The sequence below is a fragment of the Aspergillus costaricaensis genome (genome assembly GCF_003184835.1).
Source record: "Aspergillus costaricaensis CBS 115574 unplaced genomic scaffold BO79scaffold_27, whole genome shotgun sequence".
In the NCBI taxonomy this organism is placed as follows: Eukaryota; Fungi; Ascomycota; class Eurotiomycetes; order Eurotiales; family Aspergillaceae; genus Aspergillus; species Aspergillus costaricensis.
Window position 1 is genome coordinate 522030 of NW_020291827.1, and position 27594 is coordinate 549623.

At 51.3% G+C, this 27594-nt stretch overlaps 12 protein-coding genes across 12 annotated transcripts; 5 read left to right on the top strand and 7 right to left on the bottom strand.

Annotated features, from left to right (window-relative positions):
* Positions 1-410: 410 nt before the first annotated feature.
* On the bottom strand, positions 411-1685 carry BO79DRAFT_247157 (uncharacterized protein; the record flags this gene model as incomplete). The annotated part of the gene is made up of 3 exons (XM_025685626.1): positions 856-1685; positions 787-800; positions 411-453 (listed from the first exon to the last, which is right to left on the bottom strand). The coding sequence occupies exons 1-3, from the start codon at positions 1672-1674 to the stop codon at positions 411-413; spliced, it is 876 nt and encodes a 291-aa protein (XP_025537043.1). The 5' UTR covers positions 1675-1685.
* Positions 1686-1970: 285 nt separating this feature from the next.
* Positions 1971-3765, bottom strand: BO79DRAFT_210540 (putative mitochondrial ADP,ATP carrier protein (Ant)). The gene is made up of 5 exons (XM_025682828.1): positions 3606-3765; positions 3390-3411; positions 3191-3267; positions 2755-3000; positions 1971-2697 (listed from the first exon to the last, which is right to left on the bottom strand). Exons 1-5 carry the CDS (start codon positions 3654-3656, stop codon positions 2134-2136), a joined length of 960 nt encoding a protein of 319 aa, XP_025537044.1. The 5' UTR covers positions 3657-3765; the 3' UTR covers positions 1971-2133.
* Positions 3362-3943, bottom strand: BO79DRAFT_39500 (uncharacterized protein). The gene has a single exon (XM_025689180.1). The coding sequence runs from the start codon at positions 3908-3910 to the stop codon at positions 3680-3682; it is 231 nt and encodes a 76-aa protein (XP_025537045.1). The 5' UTR covers positions 3911-3943; the 3' UTR covers positions 3362-3679.
* A 2124-nt stretch (positions 3944-6067) lies between these two features.
* BO79DRAFT_178222 (ribosome biogenesis protein Kri1) lies at positions 6068-8099 on the bottom strand. Its single transcript, XM_025679970.1, has 2 exons — positions 7872-8099; positions 6068-7809 (listed from the first exon to the last, which is right to left on the bottom strand). The coding sequence occupies exons 1-2, from the start codon at positions 8041-8043 to the stop codon at positions 6149-6151; spliced, it is 1833 nt and encodes a 610-aa protein (XP_025537046.1). The 5' UTR covers positions 8044-8099; the 3' UTR covers positions 6068-6148.
* A 238-nt stretch (positions 8100-8337) lies between these two features.
* On the top strand, positions 8338-13121 carry BO79DRAFT_199957 (putative transcription factor SipA3). Its single transcript, XM_025681456.1, has 6 exons — positions 8338-8535; positions 8606-8969; positions 9026-11498; positions 11546-11632; positions 11685-11906; positions 11957-13121. The coding sequence occupies exons 1-6, from the start codon at positions 8480-8482 to the stop codon at positions 12931-12933; spliced, it is 4179 nt and encodes a 1392-aa protein (XP_025537047.1). The 5' UTR covers positions 8338-8479; the 3' UTR covers positions 12934-13121.
* BO79DRAFT_39540 (uncharacterized protein) lies at positions 13092-14111 on the bottom strand. Its single transcript, XM_025689181.1, has 2 exons — positions 14055-14111; positions 13092-13974 (listed from the first exon to the last, which is right to left on the bottom strand). Exon 2 carries the CDS (start codon positions 13901-13903, stop codon positions 13250-13252), a length of 654 nt encoding a protein of 217 aa, XP_025537048.1. The 5' UTR covers positions 13904-13974; positions 14055-14111; the 3' UTR covers positions 13092-13249.
* A 329-nt stretch (positions 14112-14440) lies between these two features.
* On the top strand, positions 14441-15795 carry BO79DRAFT_239477 (UDP-galactose transporter HUT1; the record flags this gene model as incomplete). The annotated part of the gene is made up of 2 exons (XM_025684921.1): positions 14441-14661; positions 14730-15795. 2 exons carry the CDS (start codon positions 14441-14443, stop codon positions 15793-15795), a joined length of 1287 nt encoding a protein of 428 aa, XP_025537049.1.
* A 47-nt stretch (positions 15796-15842) lies between these two features.
* Positions 15843-16802, bottom strand: BO79DRAFT_178233 (peptidylprolyl isomerase). The gene is made up of 3 exons (XM_025679971.1): positions 16571-16802; positions 16241-16343; positions 15843-16139 (listed from the first exon to the last, which is right to left on the bottom strand). Exons 1-3 carry the CDS (start codon positions 16685-16687, stop codon positions 15985-15987), a joined length of 375 nt encoding a protein of 124 aa, XP_025537050.1. The 5' UTR covers positions 16688-16802; the 3' UTR covers positions 15843-15984.
* A 483-nt stretch (positions 16803-17285) lies between these two features.
* Positions 17286-18303, top strand: BO79DRAFT_271506 (phosphotransferase family protein; the record flags this gene model as incomplete). Its single annotated transcript, XM_025687355.1, has 3 exons — positions 17286-17803; positions 17859-18090; positions 18282-18303. Exons 1-3 carry the CDS (start codon positions 17374-17376, stop codon positions 18301-18303), a joined length of 684 nt encoding a protein of 227 aa, XP_025537051.1. The 5' UTR covers positions 17286-17373.
* Positions 18304-19186: 883 nt separating this feature from the next.
* On the top strand, positions 19187-20219 carry BO79DRAFT_271510 (uncharacterized protein; the record flags this gene model as incomplete). Its single annotated transcript, XM_025687356.1, has 2 exons — positions 19187-19291; positions 19384-20219. The coding sequence occupies 2 exons, from the start codon at positions 19187-19189 to the stop codon at positions 19996-19998; spliced, it is 720 nt and encodes a 239-aa protein (XP_025537052.1). The 3' UTR covers positions 19999-20219.
* Positions 20013-21223, bottom strand: BO79DRAFT_210545 (putative 3-oxo-5-alpha-steroid 4-dehydrogenase). Its single transcript, XM_025682829.1, has 3 exons — positions 21085-21223; positions 20512-20992; positions 20013-20459 (listed from the first exon to the last, which is right to left on the bottom strand). The coding sequence occupies exons 1-3, from the start codon at positions 21181-21183 to the stop codon at positions 20059-20061; spliced, it is 981 nt and encodes a 326-aa protein (XP_025537053.1). The 5' UTR covers positions 21184-21223; the 3' UTR covers positions 20013-20058.
* A 3474-nt stretch (positions 21224-24697) lies between these two features.
* On the top strand, positions 24698-27526 carry BO79DRAFT_257719 (ankyrin; the record flags this gene model as incomplete). The annotated part of the gene is made up of 1 exon (XM_025686255.1): positions 24698-27526. A coding segment is annotated over one exon (2829 nt), but the record flags the coding sequence as incomplete, so codon positions are not given.
* Positions 27527-27594: the final 68 nt, after the last annotated feature.

Consider the following 27594-nt stretch of genomic DNA (forward strand, 5'->3'; position numbering starts at 1 on the left):
GCTGGACGACGTTATCGATACGACTGGTTCGATCCTGACGATGCATTTGGGTTTGGGTTCTGGGAATGACCCCGGCGTTTTGGCATTTCTTTAAAACAACATTCACATAATTACATCGACCTGGTACAAGGTTGATGAACTTGTTGCCCATCAGGCGTTCTTGGGGGTGCGTTTCAACACACATACTGGCACCCCGGACCACTCTCCATTCTTGCAATTATTGGAACATATGATTGTTGCATGGCAACAAACTGCAATGGACTACTTCTATCCATTCAATCCATATTGTTTATATGGTTCTTTCGACTCAGTGTTGATAGCTTGAGTCTGCCGAGTGAGGCATTGGACATATTTTTTACACATAGAGATAATAAATATACGGTCTATGCTTGGTCTCGGCCACATAGTCATCACATACTCATGCCTTTACCCGTAGAGTTTCGTAGTATATAACTAAAATTGGTATAATACATTCGAAACAAATACTTAGTATTCTCTATTGTTTATCTCACAACATTTAAGTAACATAAATAGTAATTCAAGAACAAGTTACGTAGTACATAGTTTACAACCCCAAACACACCCACCTTTTTATCCCAACCCAAACCCCGAGCACAACCTATACCGTTCCCTTCCCATCCCAGCAAATACTAGTAGTAGTAACCTAATCAGACACACTCAAACAACCAAACCAACAAACCAAACCAACGCCCACCCATCCCAACAGATATCCATATCATACATACACACCCCAAACCAACCCTACCCAACATCCTCCCTACTTACCTCAACCAACACCCCTATATAGAAAAAAATAAATCACCGATCATGAACCTCATTAATCCTCCTCCACACCTCCGCCTCCACCTCCCCCAACTTCCGTCCCGCCCACCTCATCCACCCCCACACTCCATCCTCACCCTCCGCATCACCCAGATCCACCCTCCCCGACGACGACGCATCCGGCTCATAATGCAAGGGCAACTGCGCCCCCGCAGAAGTCACCGTCGTAGTGGCCGTCGTGGTAGCTGTCGTGGGGGGCTGGTAGAGGGAGCCGTAGGGTGTTGTGGTCGAGTTGGGGATGGGGTTGGGGTTGGTTTGGGTTGGTGGGCGATAGCTGCCGTAGCTGTAGCTGTAGCTGTAGCTTTGGGGGTGGGTATGGCTGGATGGGGGTGTTGGGGTGTAAGAGGATGCTGTGGGTGCTGGTGCGGGTGCTGGTGCTGGTGCAGGTGCTGGTGCTGGTGCTGGTGTGATGGTTGGTGGAAGAGGAGGGTCGGCTGGTTTTGGCGCAGGTGGTGATGGTGAAGGGTTTGAGGTGGTGGATGTTGGGGAAGAGATAGGGTGGGCGCCTGGTTGGGGTGGTGGTGGGGATGTAGATGTAGATGTAGATGTAGTTGGAGGAGGGTCTTCGGTGGTGGTGATGGTGGTAGTGGCTGCTGCGGGTGTCAATGGCACTTGGGTGTCCAGGGAATTGGTTGTTTGAGGTGGGAGGTCGCTGGGTTCTGCGGTGGCGTAGATGGGAGAGTATGCTGGGGCAGTGGCTGTCGCGGAGGTGGTTGCGGGTTGGGTTGTGTCTTGCTCTGGTTCTGGCTCTGGCTCTGGCTCTGAGTCAGAGGCGGCGGCTGGGCTGGAGGTCCGGGGAGGGACCTCATCTGGGGTGGAGGAACTGGTCATTTTGGATATAGGTGGAATTGGGGAAGGGGATGTATGAACTATAAGGGAGGAAGCTATAACTATGGGATGAAGCTGGAGCAGGGATCGACGTCATGGAGCTTTGTTACACGTGACGTTGCCATTGGGTCAGGTGACCAGAATGCTGCAAATTTTCACAGCAACTATGGCATCTACTTTACGGACTAAGAACTGATATGATCCAAGGCAGGACATACTGATTTTGATACCAAGGTGGAGAAAGTACAGTTGGAAGAAAAAAAGAAATAAGCTTGCGGGCAGTAAAATACAACTGGTACAAGAGGAAATATCACACGATTCTATGCTCAAGATTATTGATATCACTCTTGACGCATATTTCTATCCTCCGCAGCACCTCCAGCATCTGGTAGTTACACCAAGACACCGGCAACCCCATTTCCCCGATATCATGACTGAAACAGCTTGAAATTAATCAAGCGCTTAGCCAGAGCCACCCTTGTACTTCTTGCCGAAGAGGATGAGCTGGACCTGGTCGTAGATAGACAGGACACCAGCACCGGCAACACCACGGAGGATGTTAGCACCGGCACCCTTGAAGAGAGACTTGACACCCTCCTTGGCGACGATCTGGCGAGCAGCATCCATGGAGGACTTGTACTTGACGGCCTCACCGGAGGTCATCATCATACGACGACGGATGGTGTCCAGGGGGTAGGAAGCGATACCGGCACCGGTGGTGACAGTCCAGCCGAGCAGGAAAGAGGCAAGGAAGTTACCCTCGAGAGGACCAACCAGGACAACGGGCTTGATGGAGTCGTACATGCCGAAGTACAGACCACGGTAGACAACGATACCAGCAACGGAGGGACCGAAACCACGGTAGAGACCGGCAATACCGTCGGAGGCGAGGGTCTTCTTGTAGACGTCAACGAGACCGTTGAACTGACGGTCACCACCGCCCTTGGCGGACTTGGCGTCGTTGGCAAGACGGGTACGGGCGTAGTCGAGGGAGTAGACGAAGAGGAGGGAAGTGGCACCAGCAGCCTGAAGCAATTGTTAGCGTGATCGCTCGAGTATTAAGCTGGATATAGGGATACATACACCACCGGAGGCAAGGTTACCCATCATCCACTTGGTGTATCCATCACGCTCCTTCTTGTAGGAGAACATGGACTTGTAGGTGTCACGGAAGGCGAAGTTAAGAGCCTGGGTGGGGAAGTAACGGATAACGTTGGCAGTGTTACCACGCCACAGGGAAACAACACCCTCGGAGGCGGCGGTACGACGGAAGCAGTCCGTGATACCGTTGTACTTGCGGTCGAGACGACCAGCGCGAAGCATCTCATCCTGAAGGGCAATCGTATTAGCATCTGTTTGGATCGATCTCATGTCCGGACTGTCCGGAGCGAAAATTTTTGCGCCCGGCTGAATTGGCAATCTTCGGTCGGAAAGATGTCGTTTCGAAGACGCAATTGCAGATCGTGCCAGCAATTTTCGTTCCGGAAGTGCGAGACATTGGTGTTGAGGCTTAACCAACCTGGTTCTGGATGAGGAGCTTGATACGCTCGATGGGGGCGGCAGCAGTCTTGGAGACGGCAGCGGAGACACCACCCACTGTACCAGTAGTTAGTATCAAATTCAGGTCATGATCAGATAATCCGTGTTGCTCGTTGGATAGGGATTGATCGATCGTAGTATAGGGATCGATCATTCGGGGCGAGCTGAAATGCACATACTCAGGAAGTCGACGACGAATCCCTGTGAAAATTTTTCATTAGCCACCTAGTCCGGCAACAACACCATTGAACCGGGCCAAATTGTTCGACCATCGTGTCTCCAAGGAATGTAGTACTCGATCTTCGATATTAAAGACCAATTTCGATCGATTCCATCGAGAGCGTGACATCCGACAACCTGGCCTTTCCGTTCGTAGGGGACAAGTAGGAACTTACGGGCATGCCGAAGACGGTCTTGTCGGCCTGGTTAACATCACCCTTGGCCATTTTGACGGCTGTGATAACGAAAACTAAGGAAAGAAAGAGAGGAGATGGATGATAGTGCCAGTCAAACAGGACACTTCAAAGGGGATGGAGAGAAAAGGAAGAGAGGAAGGGAAGGGAGGGAAGAAAAAATAGCGAGCGAAGGGCTCTTGTAAGCGGGAAGAAGCGAGCGGAGACGCTAGGACGCTCTTGGGTTTTTCGCTGGCCTGAATTTGCAGTGGCAGCGGCGGCGATGGGCGCCCCGGCCCAGTTTCCATTGGCCGGATTGGTTGGCCCGGTACGGAGTAGGGAGGCCCTCCCATTGTTAGGGGGAACGAAAAAAAAAAACAGATGCAAGAAAAAAAAAAAAACTGGACCCGGCGCTAATGCTGGCCCAGGCAACGAAGAGCCGATATCTCCCGATCGCGCCAGTAACCAACTCCGACCGCTGACATTATTGGGAAATACCCTTTGATACCTTTAGTTACTATGAGTGAATTTCTGGTCAAAGAGGAAGAAAAAGCCACTTTCATCTTCATTTGAGCCTTCATTATAGCGATTATACCTACGGAATGATATTTTGGAATATATCAATCTAATAGCCTCCGAAACGGCATGTAGCTCTCGATATTTCTTCCCTTGGTCCTTTTTTCATCCCTTCCGTAGTCTACCGATCGGTGTACTCGCAATCACCGCTCGGTCCTTTGCTGATTGACCTACAGACCATAATTTACATGTTTGGGCCCTTTCTCCGTAATTCGGCTTCGTAAGATACCCATCCATTCCTCTCCCATTTCCCCGTCTTGACCGAACCAAAGCGTTTCCTTGGAGTGTCCACACCTTCGCGCTCCATCCATGGGGAACCGCCCCTTCTTCCCATTTGGTCCCGGATATCCGATGGCAAACGCTTGCCTCTCGGCCTCCATCTTGTGTACTTTGACTTATTTGTGCACAACGGCAATTGCAGGAGCGCAATTGTAAATTTGCGTCGGTCTCTGCAGAAATTGCTCGAAAATAATTCACAAAATTTTACTCGCCTAAGTACTTACGCTACTACTTATCTATCTGCAGCATCCAAACGGAGTCCATGGTTTCTGGGCCTTCCTACGCGCCACCGGGACTGATCAGGTGCGTGCGGCGTCTTTCGGCTGACATGCCGCGATTTCCCCGTTTTTCTGCTCCGGGCGGAAGTTCTCAGGTACGGAGACAGAGCGAGAGACAGAGACAGAGACAGAAGGGGCCGGCCAAGGGAGCAGCGATCGCAAACACGGACAACGTCGGTAATATGAAGTATCCCATAGGTTGGTATTCTATCATACTCTCCCCGGTTAAATACTATCAGTTCTTATCATCCAAGCTTGGTTCCCTATGAGTAGTACTACATGGTTATGCTGCATTTCGTAGGCAAGGGCACAGCAGTAGCATATGCTTGTTGCTAGAGGTTATGTTATATACCTCAGACCGTACTCCTTTTTATCCCTCATCCTAGTGTCCGAAGATCGCAAGTAGTCGTCTCATAAGTGTACTAAGGGGTTATTCATTCAACTATCACCACTCTTCGAAAATTAAACAACTATGCTATACCAGTTCATACAGGAGATATACATACGACCAGTATATCTATCCGATCCCGACGTTCTTCCACACTATTCCAGTGCCAGCATCATCTTTTCGTATGCAGCCAAAGAAGACACGAGACCTACATTACCCAAACAGGAATTGTCCCAGCCGGGGACCCACTGTTTCTGCTTGAAAGTGACTAGTTTCATTTTTCCACCTTGGTCCTCCTCTTTCTGTCTTTTATTTTCTCTTTTTTCTTTCCCTTCCTCCTTTTTTTCATTTTGTTTTTTTTTTTTTTTTTTTTTTTTTTTTTTTTTTTTTTTTTTTTTTCTATTTTTTGTTTGTTCGACGGGGCGGGCAAACCTGACAAACTGTTCTCTTTTCATCCGGGACCCACCCGCTAAGAAAACATGGGGATACCACTTTTCATCTGCGCCGTTGTGCCAGCAACGGTAGGTTATTCGGGTGTGGTTTAGGTGTAATCAAAACTCCAATTCGTAGGTTGCTGGTTGGGCTGATGTTATTGGAGAGTTCTTGATTGGTTATTTGGCTGTTTATGAAGGCTAGCAGTTGCTACTGTAGTGGTAGTTCATCGTTACTAGTATGTCGACTGAACTGTATTTACTTGGTTCCGTCCTCGCGAAAATATATAGCATCAGGGAATTCAATTCGAGAGTCCACTATCATATATCCAATGATCACATTTTCCTGACATGATGGTACTACAGTAGAGCACCTCGGTTCTATCAAGAGAACTGACAAAAAACTACCTGATCTTTTGAATCAATAAACTCTTTGCTATGCAGTAGGTAAATATTTTTGTAACTTTTGACCAGCTTATCTACCAACAACGTAGACAGCTTTCATTACCGATACGCCGTTATTGAACAATGAAAAACACTGTCTAGTATATCATAATAATCCCAGATGCATGTACAGTAAGAAGCACCCCAGGTTCAGTTCTTCTTGTTTCTCTTTCTCCTCTTCTTCTTGGGTTCACCCTCACGGATATCAACCTTACCGACATTGTCCTTCTCCGGTGTAGGTGCCCGTGGCGCCTCCTCGGAAATCCTGGGGCCTTCTTCGTCACCAAAGGTATCCTTGCGCCATTGCCTTAGACGGGCCTTCTTGCCCAGCTTCCTCTGATCCCGACCCTTCTTCTCAGGGTCACGGAACGATGCAAGCTTCTTCAAGCCCGCAAACTGGTTCAGATGGGTGTCGTCGGCCATGAGGATATCCCGTGCAGTCAATCCAAAACTCTGAGGCGATGTCTCCCGGTAGCGGAATCCAGTAGAATTCTTCTTGGTCGCACCCGGAAGAAGGCTGATATCGAGGTCCAAGTTGCGATCCACGGCCTCCTGAATACGAAGGCGGTCTTTGCGCGCTTCACGCTTCTGGTCTCGTCTCTCCTGCGCCTTGCTCTTCTTGTTACTTCCCTCTTCATCATCCTCCATCTCGACATCGGAGATATCCACGGCAGGCTTCTCCTCTTCCTCGAAGTCGGGCACGAGATCCTTGATATCGATATCATCATCCCACGTAGGCTTCTTCGGATGCTTCTTCTTCCCTGACTCATCGCCGCTTCCGTCCTTGTCACCCTCCGCGTAGTAGTCTTCACCAAAACGTTTCTGCATTTCCTCCTCCCAGTTCTTGTCATCCCAGGCAGCGTCCAAGAAGCTGACCCAATCTTCGTCAGTCATCTCATTGGCACGAAGGCCAGCAACCTCCTTAATTTGATTGACCTTCTCTTGAAGTTCTTCCATCTTGAGCTTCCGCAGGCGGTTCTTTTCTGTCTCGCGCTGCTTCTTCTCCTCTTCCATCTGTTGCCTCTCCGCATCTCTGCGTTTCTTCCGGCTGCTCTTTTCTTCTCTACGAACCGACTGCTTGTTGGTCAGGTCACGAGAATGGGTGATTAGAGTAGCGTTGATTTTGCTGGGGTCTTCGAAGCGGAAGTTGTATGCTTCTTCGAATGCCTCGGCCCGTTGATCCTCCTCTTCGTCATCCGACTCGAATGGTTGAAGTTCCGATCTACCAGCAGGGATCCATGCTCTTGCCGACATGAAGTTTGAAAGGAAGGTTTCCGGGTCCTTTTCCGCATTCTCAACATCCAGATTGACATCCTTCTTGGGCTCCGGAAGAGGTTCAGGCGCCGATTTGGCAACAAGGAAATCTTCTTCGTCATCCTCCTCACTCTCATCACCTTTACCGGCAGCGGCGTGCATTTCGCGGACAACCGCATCCTTCAATTCCTCCTGCTCCTGAGCGTAGGTCTTCGGCGCGTCAGATGCCTCCTCATCTGCCAGGTTGGCGCCACTCAATAGATTCTCACGATGATAATCACGAAGGGTCATAGGCTTTTCTTTCTTTCCAGAGCCTTCGGTTTTCGCCTCCTCGTCGGCTGCGGTGTAGAAAGTGGCATTGCTATCATACACCCGAGGGTCCTTTGATCGGATTGCGTTCAGCGTGGCCATAATCTCGGCATCCAGAGCGGCGGTAGCCAATTCTCCATCCTCGTCCTCTTCCTCAGAGGTAGAATCATCCTCCGAGTCGCCGGACTCATCTTCACCATCGCGATCGCGACGTTTGCCTAGGACAGATTTTCCGTATTTGGACTCCACTATTTGTAGAACAAAGTTTAGTTTCTCTCCACATACAGGTTATAGAAGAATGGAGTCTTACATTGCTGTTTCTCTTCTCTCTTCTTGTTGTATTCGAAGCGGCGCGCATACTCTTCGTTGATCTTGAACGTGATGTCCTCATTGGTGATGGGAACTCCGCCGGACTCGTCTCCTGAGTCGCTGGAGCTGTCGTCATCGAGCAACTTGCGCGATCTCTTGGCTGGGGGCTCCATTCCGAAATAACAGACACAGCTGTCGGGAGATCACTAGAATGTGGAAAGCGATCGATGGAAGTGGTTATCTCCGACCAAATGCGCCTCCCAAAAGAAAATAATAGCGGTTGCCGGCAGAAAAAAAAGTCGGCGGGGCTCACCGCCCTACAGGGCCCTTTGTTGCCTGGGGACCCAAGGCCGTCAAAGGGAACCACTGACGTAGCCAATTAGATCATGCGCGGGCCTGTATCCGCCGATGGCTCGAGCAAGAGGCGCTCTGTCTCCTAGTAAGCTTCCTCCACTAGCCATGCTACTTTCCCACCTTCACCTGTATCCCTGAGTTCTTCGGATGCTTCATTTCTATCATTATTCTTTGACTTGACCAGGGGCCTCATTGCTGCCTTGTCTTGCCGCTACTTCTGCTCGCATCAAGTGTATGGCTGGTGACATACACTAGATGTCGACTCAGCCGCAGATCCCATTACCCCAGGTCGGGAAGCTCGTCAGCGTCGTGTAAGTCCTCTGAATCAGCTCTGCCTCTTCGAATCGCTGCATAGGTTCCTTTCTAACCCTTCCGGTAAAGTCCAGTTGGTCTAAAGGAGGCTGCTCTCGACTCGCCCACATTCCGAGCCACCACCCTTCACTTCTCCGACCAGATCGAATTCCTCGAAAGATGGCTCGACGGCTATGCGAGGGCCGCTTCCAAGCTCTCTTCGGAGCTTGCGGCAATGGAAAGTGCGGCGAACATCTTCCTGTCTTATTCTACGAACCCGCTACTGGTCTCCGAAGCTGTCCTTGATCATGATTACACGCTGCAGTCGATGAGGAGGTGTGGTGACAGCACCAAGGACATGTGGAATGGGCTGATATCCACTGTCAAAAAGATGGAAAATCTTATCGCTGAGCCAATCCGGGCCTTCATGCATGAAGATTTGCGGACTTTCAAGGTACTTGACTGGTTGCCCCTGAAACTCGTGCGGATGTGGCTCTTACCCCGCTATAGGAGATCCGTCGCAACCTCGAGCAGACACAGAAACAGTACGACTATCTGTTGGCCCGATACTCGTCGCAATCGAAATCGAAGGAGCCTTCTTCATTAAGAGAGGATGCCTTTCAACTCCACGAAGCTCGCAAAGCTTACCTCAAAGCGTCGATGGACTATTCGATACAGGCCCCCCAATTGCGGAACGCTCTCGACCGACTGCTAGTCCGGGTTTCGTATGATCAGTGGCGGGAGCTCAAGATATTCCACAACAGCAATGGCACGGCGTTCGCGAAATGGGGTCAGGAGATGGATCGCATCAAAGGCTGGGCTCACGAGATGGAAGGGGGCGAACGATCTTCCAAGCGGGAGCTTTTGACTTCGAGGAAACAGATCGAAGAAGCAGCAGAGAATGCAGCTAGGCCATCTCGAGAACTAGAAGACTACTCTTTGTCCACTGTTCCCTACCTCGGCTCCCGGCCTCTGTCGACAACCAGCATGAGCAAGGAGGCTAGACCCGAGAAGCAAGGATGGGTGTTCCTGCGAACTCTTTCTGGAAAGCCTACCCGGACTATCTGGGTTAGACGGTGGGCATTCTTGAAACACGGCATTTTCGGCTGCCTTGTCCAAGGCTCGCGAACAGGTGGCGTTGAAGAGAGCGAAAGAATAGGCGTCCTTCTCTGCAGTGTTCGGGCTGCCTTTCAGGAAGAGCGCAGGTTTTGCTTCGAAGTTAAAACCAAGAGTAATACCATCATGCTCCAGGCTGAAACTCAGAAAGAACTCATGGACTGGATTGCTGCCTTCGAGGCCGCCAAGCGGAAGGCTCTGGAAAATCCGGCTAGCACTGATCTTTCAGTGTCCGGCAAAGTTACTGTTCAGGATCCTGCTTTCGCAATCTCTCAGCCCCCGGCTCCCGAGTTTGCTGCTGATCCTTCTGATTCGCTCACTCCCCGTGCCAGTGACGAGCAGAGCTCTGCAGATCGCAGCGGGATGCTCGCCCTACCTGAAAGAGACCCATCCGCCATGAGGAACAGTAGTGACCTCAGCAGTTATAGGAGGTTGACGACGCTGGATTCCGAAAGCTCCGCACGCGAACACGCATCGCGTATAATGCAGAAGTTGGACCTTCACCGCAAATCAAACAATGCAGTGGCGCCGTCCACTTCGTTGCCGGGTGCTGGAGGTGGCATAGCAAGCTTGATATCTGCCAGTCACAGTGCTCTTGGGCCGGGCAGCCCCCCTTTGCCCCTCGACGTTGATGGGACTAGGACTCGTAGCTCGACATTTGGCAACGATCCCCCCTCTACTCTTGCCCCAGGCACCTTGGCAAATCCACCTGCCCCAACAACTATGAGCAAGGCCGCTGTGATCGTAAGCAATGAAAGGGGTATAGGACTGGGCCAAGCCGACAAAACCGGAGGAATGCCGAGTGGCATGATGGCTAATTTGTGGGGTAGTTCAAACTGGGGCTTCATGAATCGGATTGAACGTGAACGCATAGGACTACCTGGCGAGCAGGACTCAGGCCCCTCAGACAAACCGGCCTCGCCAGCGAATGATCCATCTAAACATTTCCTGACAGCCGAAGCTGACACGTCTAGTGGGTCCCCAGGGAATAAGCCGCCGAAGTCTGGGCCACGTCACAGGCAGACGGTGAGCCTTGACGGAGACTCGTCCAAGATGCAGCGGGCATTGCTTGGCGATGCGCACGACTATCCCAGTTACTACCCGCAGCAGCTTAAGATTCAGGATGCGCAGTTCCGGCTGCTATTTCCTGACATCAAAAAAGATGAACCTCTGGTTATGGTGTTCCGCGCTACCTGGAATCCTAACGATCAGCAAGATTTCCCCGGAAGGGCCTACGTTACGACCCAAAACATTTACTTCTACAGCCACCATTTCGGTCTAGTACTCACGACGTGTATCTCATTGGAGAGTATTAAAGAAGTTACTGCTGCCCCAGGAAGGGACTGTGACTTTTTGTATCTTCATATGATCCCTCCTCCAGGAGACGATACTCCGGGTCGTGGAACTGTTAAGACATTCCTTGAGCCATTGCGACTTCTTCAACGGCGACTTAACTTTTTGATTCATAATTCGACTGCCGCCGAGCCACTGGGCCTGGAAGCAACCTTCAAGACCTTGAACCGGATGGAGAGTGAAGCACTAACGCGGACTCCTAGCCTCGATAGCTGGGAGGATGTAGCTGCTGGGGACGATCATGTTGAGGGAGGGGACAGTGGCACGGAGCCTCCGAAGAAAGATGTTGGTGTCTATATCGATAACGACCTGGACATGCATAAGAAGAATGGCAATGGCAAAGACACTCCCAAGTTCAGACTACCAACGCAGCCTGTTCAATATGTACCCCAAGGAGATCTTCATCTGGCAGCCGAAAAGGTCTTTGATACAAGTGCTAAAGCGGTCTTCCATATTCTTTTCGGAGACAAGAGCGCCGTCTGGCAGCTTCTCCTTCATCAACGGAGAGCGAAGGGTGAGTCAAGCTTAGGGCTAACGCTGGCCATTGCTAACTGAGTACAGGTATCAAACAAGGACCCTGGGTCAGACAAGAGTCCAACCATCTTAGACGAGATTTCCATTATGAAATTGAGACGGCTGATGCCCTTGGTACGTTGGATACCCTAGCATGCCATGTATCGTTTTCACTAACTCGGTCTAGGACGTACCCATACCAAGGAGATCTCGGATTATCAGATGATTGATGTCCTGAATGATCATCTCTGCTATGTGATTACAGACAAGCGGACGCCTTGGCATCTTCCTTTCAAGAGATCCTTCCGGCTCGTCAGCAAGGTTGTGATTACATTTGTCGCAAAGGGAAAGTGCAAGCTCTCTATCTTCACTAAAGTGGAGTGGCTGTGGTCCCCATACGGCCTTCAGCGTAAGTTCTTGCCCCTAGGAGAGCCATCGGCGCTTGCTAAAGTATCATAGATATTATTGATAAAAGCGCCTCCAATGATTTGGAACAAGACGCGTTGGATCTCGTCGATCTAGTTGGCGACCAGGTCCGCAGGTTGGGCGCGCATAGTCGCACCAAGAAGGCCATTACGATTTTCGGACACATTGGACGTCAAAATTTCTCATCCCAGTTCTCGCCACAAACCGACCTACAATTGAAGCTGCGCAATCCTCGCATTCAGAGGTCCCTGCCACAGCTCCTCTTTGAGACGTGTGTGTCTTTGACTGAGAGCATTGTTTCTGACCTGATGATGTGGACGTTCGCTTTCCTACGTTGGGTGTGGAAGACCACACACGCAAACAAGGTCATTCTCATCTTATTGTTGTCGAGTATGTTGATCAATGGGTTCTATTCGTCCCGCGATGCCTATGAATGGTGGCACGACAGGACTGTTGGGAACTTCATGGCCCGCATCGGAGTTAGCCCCGACAACGTCATGACCAAAGCTATTTACGTGAGAGATATCGACGACGCGATCGCCAATACAACGATTGGCCACGGCAGTGAAAACGTGAGTGATTGTTTCGCAACCTTCCACCAGCAGACCGTACGCAGTCCAGGAAACACAATCTCTCTGGGAACGTCAGGGTTCCGGGACTCCATGACCAGGAGTGCAGCCCGACGGATTCAGCAAACGCGCGAACGGTTGGGTTCATACCGACACGATCTCCTGGTAGCTCTCCGCGTGGTCAACAGCATCGAGAGAGAAGTGATCCAAAGCGAGTGGGAGCGATGGTTGCGACAGGAATTGCGCCGTTGTCGCCAGATCCAGATTCTTCTCGGCAAGAATGAAGGTGAAGAAGACGTGGACCTCGAGGTGGACCGCTCAGGGCCGAGTGTCTTTGCTGAACTCACCGATGATGTTCAGCAATGGTACGAAACGTACTGCACTAGCTGCCAGGCGGAACACGCACAAATTGAGGATGAACGTCCCTTAGGTGCGCCATGAGTAGTTTGTTTTTCACAACATGGCTGAGGATGCATGGCTGTTTTGTCTGTCCCTGTTACTTGCTTGTTCCCACGATACCCGGCTGCAGTTGCTCATCTGTCCGTTTCGTCGAATGCCTCTGCGAGGTACTTGGTCCGGTTCGTCTCTTGTTGCTGTCTGTCATCCGTGTATATAATTCGATCTTCTTCGGTGTAAAGATAAATTGGAAGGAATCGCTTGCTTCGATGCTTCTTGCTGTACGCTCAGCAGCATATGCCCTTCCCTTCTCCCCCGGATAGCCCATGTATATACCCACTTCCTCTGCATCAGCATAAGGTTAATTCTGCCTCGGCTTCACCGCACCATCCTGCACAACATAATACACCACCGTCCCATCACCCCCCATCCTCCTATCCACCATAGCCAACAACAACCTCTTCCCACCCCACTCCTTCGTAGCCCTCGCCTTCTCCCGATACTCATAATACTCCCTCAACCTCTCCGCCTTCTCCCCTGCCCCTCCTGCTTCCAGTACTTCTCCTTCCCCGCTACCCTCAGGCAACGAATCAAACACTCCCGCCAACTTGCGCAGCGTCCATGACTCGCCCTGAACCGTGGGCAGGACGAACATGCGCTCCAGCTCGACGTCGTCTTCGCGCAGTCCGCGCTCCAGCATGAAGAGCTGCTCGTCCGGGTGGATGTAGAGATGGTGCGGGGGAATGCCGGAGATGAGGTAGAGGGGTTGTTGCTGTTCGGAGTTGCTGGGGAGGTGAAGGTCGTGCACGCGCAGGGAGGTCCACAGGTGTTGGTGTTGGAGGTTGTGCAGGATTTGGAGGGTGTTTGCGGAGAGGGGGGTCGGTGGTGGTGTTGTGGTGGATGTGAGGAGGGTTGTGAGGGCGGATGGGGGGAGGGGTGTTGTTGCTATCATTTCTGGTGTTGGTGAGTTGGGTTGTTGTTCTTGGGATGGTGGTGGTGGTATTGTGGTATTCATGGTGGCGGTGGTGGTTGTGGTTGTAATAAGGTAGAGTTGAGGCGGAATTGGAGGTGTAGCTACAATGGAGTCTGGAAATTCGAATGGGGTTAGTTTGTGTATGCGCTTATGGCTATGGTTCAAAGAGGATGGATGGAGAAATTGGACTTACCTGGGACTGGTAGATAGGTAGGAACTATAGTTCGCGATTGAAGTTCTAGAATTAAATTAAGGGTCGAACAAGTGAGACCGAAGAATGAGACTCGGCGGGGCGGAAGGAAAGAAAAAAATTAGGGCGATCGCGCCGAGATTCCGCGGCGGGTTTTGGAGACGCGCAGAAGAACACATGGCATCATCGTTTTCTTTGCTCAACTATAAAGTCAACTGTCTGCTCCATCGAGGCTTTGTTTGACTGTCTGTCTATTTTCACATACCTTCTCTGTATCTGTCAGTGTTTGGCGATTCACTACTGATTACATTCTTGCCCTCGTCCTCTTTCTTATCTTTCTGCAAATAACCTGGACGAAGTATAAGCGCTGCGTTTGTTCCTCGTCGACCATGGCGCGCCAGAAACAAGCTGCGCCTTTGCAACGCGCCACGTCCTCTGAACTGATGCATATGCCTCCGGATGATGCGCAGTCGCTGGATAAGAAGATGAATGGGAAATCTTCCGTCACAAATGGAAGTGCTTCTGGAAAGCATGCGGCGCAGGACAATGCGCCGGACACCCCCGGCTTGATGCAGCTTGCGATCTGTGTTCTTGGAATCTATGCTTCTTTGTATGTCTCTCGCTCGTGGTGTCGAGAACTCCTGAAGTCATTAAAATGCTGACTGCGAGTTTTTTTAGTCTTTCCTGGGGTGTGCTTCAAGAAGCCATCACCACCGTATCCTATCCTACTCATGCTCCGACTGCTGAAGTCCCCGAACCACCGACAGAGCGCTTCACCTACTCGATTGTCCTGAACACGATCCAGTCGACCTTTGCCGCCATCACCGGCTTCCTGTACCTGTTCTTTTCGACTCCGTCCGGCCAGAAGATCCCCTCTCCCTTCCCAACCAAGAAAATCGTCTTTCCCCTGCTCCTGGTCAGCATCTCCTCTTCTCTCGCATCGCCCTTTGGATATGCCAGTCTCGCGCACATCGACTACCTCACCTTCATCCTCGCCAAATCGTGCAAGCTTCTGCCTGTCATGTTCCTGCACCTGACCATCTTCCGCAAGAGATACCCTCTGTACAAGTACGGTGTCGTTCTCCTGGTCACCCTCGGAGTCGCTACATTCACCCTCCACCACCCCGGAACCAGCAAGAAGGTCGCCGCATCAGCCGCTAAGGGCCAGTCCGGCTCAAGCACATGGGGAATCTTCCTCCTTTCCATCAACCTGCTCCTGGACGGCCTCACGAACACCACCCAGGACCACGTCTTCAGCTCTCCGCAGCTGTACACGCGCTTCACGGGACCGCAAATGATGGTTGCCCAGAATGTCCTCTCGACCGTCCTGACGAGCAGCTACCTGTTGATCATGCCCCATCTGTCCTCCACCGGCATCCTGCACAACCTTCTCCCTTTCCCCATTCCCCCATCCACAGAAACTGAGCTGAACTCCGCCATTGGCTTCCTGTCCCGTCACCCGGAAGCCCTGAAGAACGTGCTCGGATTCGCCGCCTGCGGAGCCATCGGACAGCTGTTCATCTTCTACACGCTGTCGCGCTTCTCATCCTTGCTCCTGGTCACAGTGACGGTCACGCGCAAGATGCTGACCATGCTCCTGAGTGTGTTCTGGTTCGGCCACTCCCTCTCCGCAGGTCAGTGGCTGGGCGTGGGTCTTGTCTTTGGCGGTATTGGCGCTGAAGCTATCGTCCAACGGCAGGAGAAGGCAGCCAAGGAGCGAGCGAAGGCAGCTAAGAAGCAGTAGGCGGTGATATATACTCGCCTCATGATAGATCTGTATTACCTTTCTGCATATGTACATATAGTTTCATTATTAGACCTGATCCGATCTCATAGATTGATTGATCAACTGATTTCATCATGCAATATCCATACCAATCCTAGCCTAGCCCTAACATGACTGAATAAAAGGAGATACTAGTAATGTGATATCTTACTTCCTCCCCTCAACCATAATAATATGGTACCCAAACCCAGTCTTCACATCCACATACTTGGGGTTTCCCGTCGTACTCGGCTCCAGATCATACGCCGCCTTTTCGAACGTCGCATCCAGACTGCCCCGAGTCTTCCAGCCAAGGGAGCCGCCTGTACCAATTTCCTTAGCATTAACATCACCCAACACATAGCCACCCCGAGGGAGGAGAAGAATTAAATATAGAATGGAAGAGAACAAGAGGAATACATACCCTGCCGAGCCTTATCCTCCGAAAATTCCCTCGCAACTTCGTCGAACTTGGCGCCGTTGCGAAGCTTCTCTAGGGCTTCTTCCTTTTTGGAGAATTTCTCGCACTGCAGCTTGGTCAGTTATCATATCTGGTAGATTGATGTTGTTACATGAAATGATCATCATCTACTCTTCTTCATCCCTAGATGAATGGATAGTAATGTAGTAGTATATCCCCCTTCATGCAGAGAAACACATCCCACCACTAAACCAAAGCTAGAAGACCACCTACAACCACCCAACACAACAAAAGAAATACAAAGAAGTGGAGAGAGACAGAGGAGATACGTACAAGAATATGTCTCACGTTAATAGCATTCGCAGGCTTGAGACCCTTTCCGCCGCCTTTGCTGTTGCTGTCTCCGCTATCCTTGCCCTTCTTGTCGCCGCCTTTGTTCTTGGGTGCCATGGTATATTACTTCTTCAAATTTGAAGTTGAGTATGTGAGGAATATAACGAGGACTCGTGGTGAAAGGGGAAGATGCAGTGGTGATGGTTGAATGAAAGATGATGTTTGCTGTTGCTGTTTGCTGTTTGCATACGAAGCAAATGATTCCCACCCCGCCGAGGGGATGCTTTGTGGTGGGGTGGTGGCCTGAGGCAGATACAACGCATGCTTTTGCGGAAAGTACTTGAACGCTGAGTGAGTGATCTTACTTAAACTTCAATGTGCCTAGCTGATTAGTTGGGGGTATGGCTTCTGATCAGTATCTAGGAGGTATAATTATAGGTCTTGCACACCTCATATCTGTGTCTTTGGATGACTATAACTAATCTGTCCTAGACATAACTAGCCACCGTTGACTGCTCTGGTAGATCTAGACCGTAGATCTGAATGATGCACAGTAACCCTCATAATCGAAACCACTACAGAAAAAAGTCTCCAAGGAAACGCTTATTAAGTCTTCCAAATGATCCTTCACTGCAGGCCTCTGGACGCACCATTATTCTCTTTCTCCTCCTAAACTTCCCTTACATATTCAGCCTAGACATTTACACGCAATTTAGCCCTTCTCGCATACCGTGGATACTCTTCTAGAATACAGCCAAACAAAACCTCACCACCATCTCTCTCGTTTCATCCATAACCCAATAATGATCTTCCCTGAAAGCAGCTTCTTCCAAGAGGGTCGGGCCCCCGCGCTTCCATCACCAGCCGAGGTACGAGACCTCAACGTAAAGACTGGCAATGTTGCCGCCACAAACCTCAACTATGCTCCCTCAGTTATAATCCTATCATTAGAATTAGTCGTCAAATACGGTCTCAGTGTGAGCATTGTCGAGGCCGAGACGCAAATCATGCTACGCGAGGATTTCCATGGCCGCATCACTGTTCCCGATATCTTTGGCTGGACTGAAGATGATGGACAGACCTTCATATGTATGTCATTGATAGAAGGTGTTACTTTAGCAGATCGATGGGGTGGTCTCAGTGATGACGAGAAACGGGCTATCTGTGAGGAACTTCATCGCTTTGTTGGGCTGTTGCGGACTTTGGAACAGGATCCCCGGGATAAATATGTTGGTGAGTTAATATACTATCTCATGGCTGGTACTATGAAGCTGATCAATGATATCAGGCAACCTAGACAAGAATCCACTGACGGATATCTTCGTTATAGACCGTCCGGAACTGGTTGGTCCGTTTCAAGGCGAAGATGCTGTAAAGCAACTCCAGGATGCTTGCGAGATCGAAATTGATGATGATATAGTATCACCCATTGTGTTCACGCATAATGACCTGCTCCCGCCTAATATCATGATAACCCCGGGTCCAAATCCCAAAGTGGCTGCCCTTATTGACTGGGCACAGTCTGGGTGGTATCCTGCTTACTGGGAGTATTGCAAGTGCCGGAAGGTACAACTGAATGCGGAGTGGTTCTGCAATGAGTTTCAAGATGAATGGAGGAATATGTACCTCCCGTTGATACTGGATCCCGTGGACGATGAGACAGTTTATTATCCTTGGGTTTATTTTGTGATGACTAAAGGGATGTAAATAGCCAGGTTCATGATTTGATATGATAATATGGGTTCATAGTAGAATAATGATACGTAGTCTGCCATTCTAGTGAGAGCACCGATAGCTTTGTTCCTCTACTGAATCCATGCCTCCTGATATAGTCTGAGCTTCGGTGATATTTAATGGCTCGCTGAAAGCTTGCAGACGAGCATATCGTGGCTTGGATTTTGCTTATGATTGGAGCCCTAAGATGAACTATAGTAGTACATAGGTAGTACTTAGTAATGGACGTCCACCACACAATACCTCCCTTAAGTGAATTAGGTTTACCAGAGACAGCTTGAGAAACTGATAGTAGCGGCACACATCATCATTCAGGGAATCATCTGATTTGCTAGTTTACTCGAGTGTCATATACAAGAAGCTCGATAATCGTTTATCGAACGAAGTAACTTTAGTCCCGGAGTATAGTTAACGGATAAGCTTTTTTGTCGAGTCATGAGCTGTCAGCACATGTCAGGTGAGGAGCAAGTGACTTCTATTCTTATCAGTTACTGTGTAACTGGGCATCAATTTATTGTGATGAAGTAAACGCTACGCGCTTACGTACCACATCACGGCCAAAGTGGGCAGCCATTGCGTCTCATTGTGACGCCATGCCATTCATCGGCATCATCACTTACTTCTTATTCCCAGATCAGCCATTCATCCCCAATTATTCATCCCGTCTGGGTTCCCAGTCTACGCTCAACGCCCGGTAAGTTTCACTACGATCCCCTTCTTTCTTCGTGACCTCCCCCGCTGTCTGATCGTCCGGCTTACCGTGTAACCAACTCAACGGACTTGTTCTGATAGATTAATCCTCTACTACTAGTCGTCATCCGACCCCTCATTGAACAACAGGGATATTTGCTCCGTTGTGCTCCTCGGGATTGACTCCAGCAAATGAGAGCCGATCTTGAGTCTGCCCGCATCAAATCACTGCCGGACGATGGCTTCTACATAGCGGATTTCATCTCGGAGGATGAAGAGGAGTTTCTCCTCCGAAAGGTGAGTGAGTTACCGTGGCTTTACTGTGCAGTGGCCTAAATTCATTCAGGCCCTGTGGGGAGGTTGGGCGCTCATTGGAACCCCGGCTATAGATAACGACTGCGCCGTTACCCCGCTGGACTCATCTAGCTCACCGGCGTCTTCAATCCTGGCCCTCGGCCCTGACCAAATCGAACGCGCTCATCTCCTCCCCGTTGCCTTCTTGGCTCGTCTCACCCATCATCACCCCTCGCTTCGACTCCTTGGGCCTTTTCGCCGACGCCCCGCACCGCGCCCCGAATCATATTCTGGTAAATGAATACCGCCCGGGACAGGGCATAATGCCGCATGAAGACGGTGCTGCCTACTACCCGCTCGTAGCTACTGTGAGCCTGGGTGCTCCTATCGTGCTAGATCTGTACGAGAAAAGTGAGGACGGCGATGGGAACGGACATGGCCGGCGTCCGGTGTATAGGATTCTGCAGGAGAGACGCAGCCTGCTCGTTACCACGAAGAGTATCTATACCGACTTTCTGCATGGGATTGCAGAAACCTCCAGGGATGAAGGGCTGGGTGCAGAATCCATCTGCAACTGGGATCTGTTGAGGGAGCCAGACAGGTATGAGTGCGGCTGCCTGGAGAGGGAGACTAGGATAAGCTTGACTTATCGAGACGTGCTCAAAGTTGCAAGTCTCGGGAATACGATGAGGTTCCTGGGTAGTCGGTGACGCGAGGCATCCGGGGCTCATGTCTCGGGGCAATTTCCCCGCTGGTCTCATGCTACATAACTAGTAAACCAAAGGGATCATGTTCCATCTCTCCCGCACTGACTCCACGCCGAATTTTCGCCTATACCACTGCCTGGTGTTCGCAGCGGTGACGCCCAAGTTGATAACGACAAATACGAGAGCAGACAACAGCGACTTGTTTACGACCTCACCCTTGGGGGCGCCCAGCAGAGCCAGCGAGAGATATATCACACACTCTGCTGTATAATGCGGACAGATAATCCCGCGGAAAATGGGGTGAGTGGGCAGGGTATACTTCTTCAGAGAGAAGAGATAATGGTGGCAGTCGTGCTGGACGCCCGATGCAATCAAGAAAAGAGGGATGCAGACAAAGGTGCGGAGAGACGGAGCTATCGTAACCTTGACGTCGTCGAGAATCACTTTATGAGACAGCAGGGCTCCTAGATGCGATCAGTGGGGTTCCGCACACTAGCCTGTCAGTCGGAGTGGTACCTGCTCCTTCAATCCATAAGGCAACTGATACTGCTAGGTAAAATGCAAGGCCTACGAGCCAGTGAACAAACCACATTCTCGAGGCCGAAGGCTTGGCGAAGGCTTTGCACTCATATAGCCGCCTTGCACCCTGGATGAGCATGAGCGCCCAGCACAAGAAGACTTGCTGTATCGACATGGACTGTTGCATATGTTCCGGACTGATTCTCGTCGCAAAGGCCTGGAACACAGCACCCTGACACAAAAGCTGCGCAGCCCAGAAGACCGAAGCCAGAACGGAGGCAATGTAGAATTGTGTGAAGTAGCTGTGAGGGACTGTCAAGGCGGCAGCATAGTCAAGAGCGCGGGCTGCCGGAGAGGAGTCCGAGGACGCCGGGGGTGAGGACTGCGAGGACTGCGAGTCGGCCGTCGAGGTTGTACGAGCGCCATAAGGAATGAAGCGGGAGTGAAGCGAATCTGGCAAGATGCTGACGGAGAGGATCTAGGTAGGATATTCTGGGTTTAGTTTTGATGCAGGGTCATTTCGCAACGTCGTCTGCCTCGAATTTGGAATGGCAACATATCGGTGCATACCGTGCAGGATGCCAAAAGAAAAAAGGCTCGAAGGGCGTCGATGGCGTCAATGTGCGTGGAGGAAAGAGCTGTATCCACCAGGTTGAAGGGAAGCTCCATTGCGACCGGAGTCCGCCGCCAATGCGGAGTAGGACTTTTGCAGCGGAGAGGGGAGGGGGGGGAGGGGAGAGAACAGCTAATGGCCACACCAAGTTCCGCCGGCTCCTATAATTGGTGACAAAGAGTCTAGACAACACTAAGGAGAGAAGCTGGAGAGGATGCGAGAGAAAGGCAAAGAGAGCGAGCTGCGCCCCGGGCCGGATGGTATCATGGCACCGGGGCGAGGGAGAGGAGGCTCTGGTAAAGTGGTAATATTACGGTTACAAAGGGTAGAGGCTGTCATGATGATGCGACACGTTCAAAAAGCTCGAGATGTGGAGAACAAAAACCACCGAAACCACTCCACAGCCAAGGGGATGAGCGAGATGAGCAGTCATAAATCATAAACAGGCCCTCCCCGTCCGAGTAGGAATCGGCGTGTGTTTGATCCACCAGGGTCTCGTGAGAAGGAAGCAGCTTGCGAGCTAGACCCGAGACTAGAGCGGCCTCTTCATCCTCCTGCAATAAACAGACCTCCCAAATGATCGGGTCATCGGAGGTCCGGAGGGAGGAGAGGACTTGAGGAGCTTCAATTCTCCTCCTCCGTCCGGTGTGTGTGTATGTGTGTGTGTGTGTGTGTATGTGTATGCGTGTGTACTACCCCAGCATACTCGGTATTTAAAATAGGGATTGATTTGGATCAATCCAACATTCCGGATCACCGGACAACTTGACTCTTTCACTCCTTCACCACACAACATGACCCCCCTTTTTGTCCCAAAGGACTCGGACGATCCATGGATGGGGATTGAGGTAGTAAAAAGTCACCCATGCAACGCCAACCAAAAAGGTTGCCCACCATCATTAATTACCACCACAACAAGCTACACTACTAAACTAACATAACAGCAACAACAACAACAACAGTAACAGCAGCAGCAGCAGCAAAGAGGAAGGGGGGCCAAAGCGGGGCGATAAGCTGGAAGCAACCTTTGCGATGACTGGTCTCAGCCGAGGATGGAAGGAGATCTGCTGTTGCCCAGTGGGTCGCGCTCTTTTTTTTGCAGAACCCTTCTAGTCTGAAAACAGCAAGAACCGGGTCGCTCGGCCATCAATAATTGGTCAAACCAGGGGATGAGCTGATGCCTAGCCTGATAGCCTACGCAGCTTCCAAGGGAAATGACCCAATGGCGACGAGAATTGGGAGGGGACTGCCCATCTGCCAATCTGCCACTAAACTGGCACTGACTGCCAATTGACTGGCTCCCCCGTCCCGTCACTTTCCTTTTCCTTCGATTCTGTGGTCCCCCCTCCTCCCTCCGTCTCCTCCGTTCCAGAGCCCGAGTTTCAGACGCAAGAGTGAGTGACCCGACCAAAAAAAGTAAAAATGAAAAGAAAAAAAAAAAAAAAAAAAAAAAAAAAAGAAAAAAAAAAAAAAAAGAGGGCGGCTACTATGCAGTCAGCTCCGGCCAGTGCAGGAAGAGGAAAACCGAGAGAGAAAGAAGAAAAGAGATGAATAGGGAAAATCAGTTAGATCTTTTTTTCCGCCACATCGTTCCTCGACAGAGTCACTGGTCTTGACCGCCCATCCCCGCCCGCTTTTGGGCCTTCTCGCAGGATACTAACTAACTAAAAAACTGTGTACTAATCTTTTGAGTTTCTGGATCTGGGTCGCGCGAGTCGACGCATTCGACCCTCAGGCAGAACCGGCCAGCAAGGCCAACAAGGCCAGCAGGCAAAGAGCAGGCTTTTCCCCCGGTCGGTCGGGTCGCTTCAATCACGGCTGCAGCTGGACTTGTCCGTCGGAGGTGGGATTGGATGGATGGTGACTGGCGTTGCCCCCCCCCCCCCGCTGTACGTAAGGATCAAGGAAGGTAAGTCAGTCTGGTCAGCAGTAGCTGAACTGGTCTCCATCCATTCCATCTTTCCAAGGTGTCATAGTTGCAACTAGTACCTGGTTATAGGGTAGATACATCCCGTCTGCGTCCGTATTCAGTCTGCGAAAACGGCAGTGTGGTAATAATCAACACAGACCTGCCCTCTTCTGCTCCATGACTGCTCATCATTTGCCGTTTCATGGGGTTCGAATAAACGTAAGTACTTTACTTGGCGGGTCACGAATTGTCACATCCCCAGCTATCTATTTATCGAATTTATTTTCAATTTAATCCACACTTTCCACAGGCCACAGTAGCAGCAAGAAGCAGCAGCAGCAACAGCAACAGCAGCCCACCCCTCAATTTCACGAAATGAATTTCAATACCCTGAATTTCTGTACCGTACTTGGTCAGACTGGGGGACTATCTATGACTAACCAACTAGCGAAAGGCATTTGCTCCGCCGGTGGCCAAATGGCAAGGCCCCCGGTGGTAAGTTTCCCGGGGCGAATACTAACTATGACCACTATGACCATGACGACTCGAACGATGAACTAACGATCGATTGATTTCTTCTGCTTGCTGCTGCTTTGGCTGTTGCTGCTGCTGCTGCTGCTGGCTGCGGCGGCGGCGGATGACTCCTAGCAATCATCATTCATCCCTCGGGGTCGTCGTTTCCACCCCAATGCGTGATTAGTCCAGTAACTACGGGAGCACTACTATTATTACTGTTATCATCATTATTATGATTATTTGGTCTTGACTGTTGTTATTGTTGTTGTTGTCTGACTGTCGCTGCTACTGCTGCTGCTGTTGTTGTCATTTAGGATCATATTATTTTTCTTATTTGTATTCTTATTTCTCCAGTTTCTCTTTCTTTTTAGTCACAATTATTTTCATAACAACTTCTGATTATTCTGAATCCCTTTTTTTTTTTCTTTTACCCTTTTTTGTTGCTAGTTCGCCCTCCGGATCCTCCAGAAATCTTCACTAACCATCCACTAAGACCCAACTAACTTCACGGACGGCGAACTACTCCTACCGCCCTGGTCCTGCTACCAACTTCCACTACGGGACCGCCATTACCTGGTAATTTCGCCCATCCCAGTGCCCGTCGGCCGTTTCAACTTCTCCCATCTTCTTTCATCTTTTCTTTCTTCCACTATTTCTGTCCTCTCGACTTACTTACTTCTTCTTCCCCCCTTCCAACTCTCCCATCCAAACCATCCGCTTAGTTTCTTAACTCTTATTTTCTTCCCCTCTTCTTCCTCCCCTCCCTCCCCCTCCTTCTCCTTCATCTTGTCCGATTAATTACTACTTCGACTCCTCTTTACACCTCCCGACCGAATTCCCTACTACTTGCTATCCTGTCGCTACCCTCTCTCTTGACTTCACCACCAACCTTGGACCTCTTTCTGGCCCCTCTCGCCACTGTTCAATCGACCCGGCTGTTCACCCTTTTCGCTCTCGCTCTCTACCACCCCGACCTTTCTTTTCGTCCGGTGAAAGGAAATAAGCTGTCACTTCTCATTTACGTTCAGCGTGGTCGAGCACCAGCTTCCGCGCGCAACTGCTGGTGTATCTGACCACGGGTCTTCAAGTCCGCCACGGCCCCCGAAAATGACGAGCAGAACCCCCAGAAATCGAGTGCTACCGCTATGAGTGATGTTGAGGCTGTCTCCTCCCTGCCAGCTTCCCTGGATGCCGGACAAAGCGCTTTTGCTGTCAAGGTGAACCACCAGTCTACCTTGGGTCATCCACCTTCCAAGAGGACCACTCCCCCGGTTGCTCAGGAAGTGGATGCTCCCGCTAAAGAGGTAGATCCTGCTGTCGGGGACGGCGATGGGCCACCGAGCCCCAAGGCTGACTCGGAGGCAGAAACCATAATTCAATCGGGCCGCGAATCTCTGTCGCCTGAGAAGAGACGGAAGTTCATAAAACATGAACCGAAACGACGTGATGATGCAAATGACCATGCTGATGCCGCAGAGAGCGATCTTCCTCCTAATGATTTGCAAGTGAGAAAGCGGAAATCGGCGGACGATGATGATGATGTGCCCAGTGAACGCGACCGTCCGGTGCGCCCGGCCAGCCCTCAGCGGAGGGCTGGCTCGCCACCTGCCCCCATAGTTAAGATTGAGAAGACCGAGGAACCCCAGACGGTGCCCAGTCGAGTCGAATCGTCCCATCCGATCACATCCGCCCCCAGAACGTCAAGGAAGCGCAGCTTCAGCGAGAGTGTCGACGCGGAGGCGGATGCTCGTCGAAATGCACGTCAACATCACTCGGCAGCCCCTCGCGACCGGGAGCGACGAGATTTGAACGGGATTTCTCTCCCTCGCCCAACACCGAACGATCGATCTGTCTCACCGGTTCGTTCTCATAAGCGGACAGCATCCGGCCCTCAGCTCAGCAGCGATCTGCAACGAAAGAGGAAGGCACCCACCCCGCTCATCTCTGGGGTGCCCAGACAGAGTTCCGAAGACAGACAGTCCGTCTCCTCATCTACCAGCGGGTCTCCCTTGCCCAGTGCCTATGTACGGAAGGTTGCGTCTGTGGATGGTGCTTCAGCGTCTCCCGCACGGCCTATGGGGCACAAGAAACAGCGAGATCAAAATGGCCGGACGCGACTTGCACGTGCCTGTGCCGCCCAGGAGTTGGAGGTAGCCATGGCTCGACATGCCGAACGACCGGAGGATCTCAATGTTGCTGATAATGCGGGAAATACACCACTACAGATTGCTGCCCTGGAAGGTTGTGCGTCCATTGTCAAGTTCTTGCTAGAGGCTGGCTGTGAGGTCGAGACCAGGAACATCGACAGGGACACGCCGCTGATAGATGCCGTTGAGAACGGGCATCTTGATGTTGTCAAGCTCTTGCTTCAGGCCGGTGCAAATCCCCGCGCAGTCAATGCTGAAGGCGACGAGCCCAGCGATTTGATTCCTTCAGACTCGGAGGAGTACGACGAGATCCGGCGCGTGATTGAGGAAGCAAAGGCGAACCCACGCCCGAGTCGTCGCTCAGAAGAACAAACAGGATCTGGGAATAGGGAAACGTCCTCCCGTCGGGTTGCGATCAATAGTCCGCGTGAATCGCCACCGGTCAGTGGACAACGAAGTCCGCCTTATGCTGGTATCACGAGCAAAAGGAAGAGTGTCAGGAGCGAGGCTACTCGGAATGATCTACTGTGGACCAAGGCTACACCAGAGAATCTACAAGCATTCGCTGCCAAGGGCGATATCGCTGGAGTAGCCAACATTCTTAATGTCGGGCAAAGGGCGGATCCTGAGTCTATGATCGCCGCAGCCAAAGGTGGTCACGATGAAGTGTTGTCCCTTCTACTTGGCATGGGCGATGCAGATCCGGATCCAGATCCTGTACCGGGCGGCTCTCAAAAGCCGGGATACAACACCCCTATGTTGGCAGCGATTGGCCGAGGCAACCTTCCCGTGATCAAACTGCTCCTTGCTCAACCAAGTTTCAATCCGACTCGCCGTCTCCACAAGGACCGTACCTACTTCGAATTGTCTCGGGAGCGTAGGGCTGATAATTGGGAGGAAGAATACGATCTTCTGCGTGATGCATACGACGACTATATCCGGACAAAGAAGCAGCGCAAAGCCGAATTCTCATCTCCGCGACGAGTGCGTGAAAGGGAGAAGGAAGGCAAGCGAACCGGCCGCAGAGAGTCACCGTCACCGGGAGGTCGGCCTAGGAAAGCAATGGCGAGCCCTGGCCGTCGAGATTCGTCTAAAGATGCACTTTCGAAGGAGCGCCGGAGAGAAGCTATGGCTCATGGAAAGGAGAAATCTAGTGCACCTCGTCCGAAGGTTGCCCATGTTGGAGCAGGCGACCAGGACGCGTCGCGTTCGGAACCGGCTCGGTTCAAGGGATCTTCTGCGAGGGACGGCGAATCCAGTCGTGGCGATGAAGCGCCCAAGAGGAGACGCTTAATTGCCGGACGGCCCCCAGACCGTGATAGGAGAGTCCCTAGTTTACCCCCGCCCGAATCCATCTCGGGGAGAGATGAGAATACCAAGACGCGCCCCGATCCTTCCGAATCCGCTACTTCCAGACCTGGACCGCCGCATTTGAAACGCGGACGCAGCAGTGTTAGTCCCGATCGACCGCGATCCCGTGATACCGATGCCGAACGGCACCCGCGCGATACCCAGAAGAAGAAACGACGTGTGCTGTCGGAGGATGGTACACCTAACATTACCAACGGAGGTGTGAAGAAGAGCCATCCAACCTCGGAAGATCTCAAGACTCCTGCCCGTCATAGGGATGACACTCAGGCCGTAGAGCCCAAACGGGAACGATCGAGGGAACCTGACGTTCCCTCGAGGGCAGCAGAGAAGAACCCCGTGAAGGAGGAGCAGGAAAAGGTCGAGACTCAAGGATTAGAAGATATTCCCATGGAGGACTCAACAAGCACCGCGGAAGCTGAAGTTAAAGCCAAAGCTGAAGCTAAAGCTAAGGCGGAAGTTAAGGCTAAGGCGGAAGCCAAAGCCAAGGCTGAAGCCGAAGCTCAAGCTCAAGCTCAAGCTCAAGC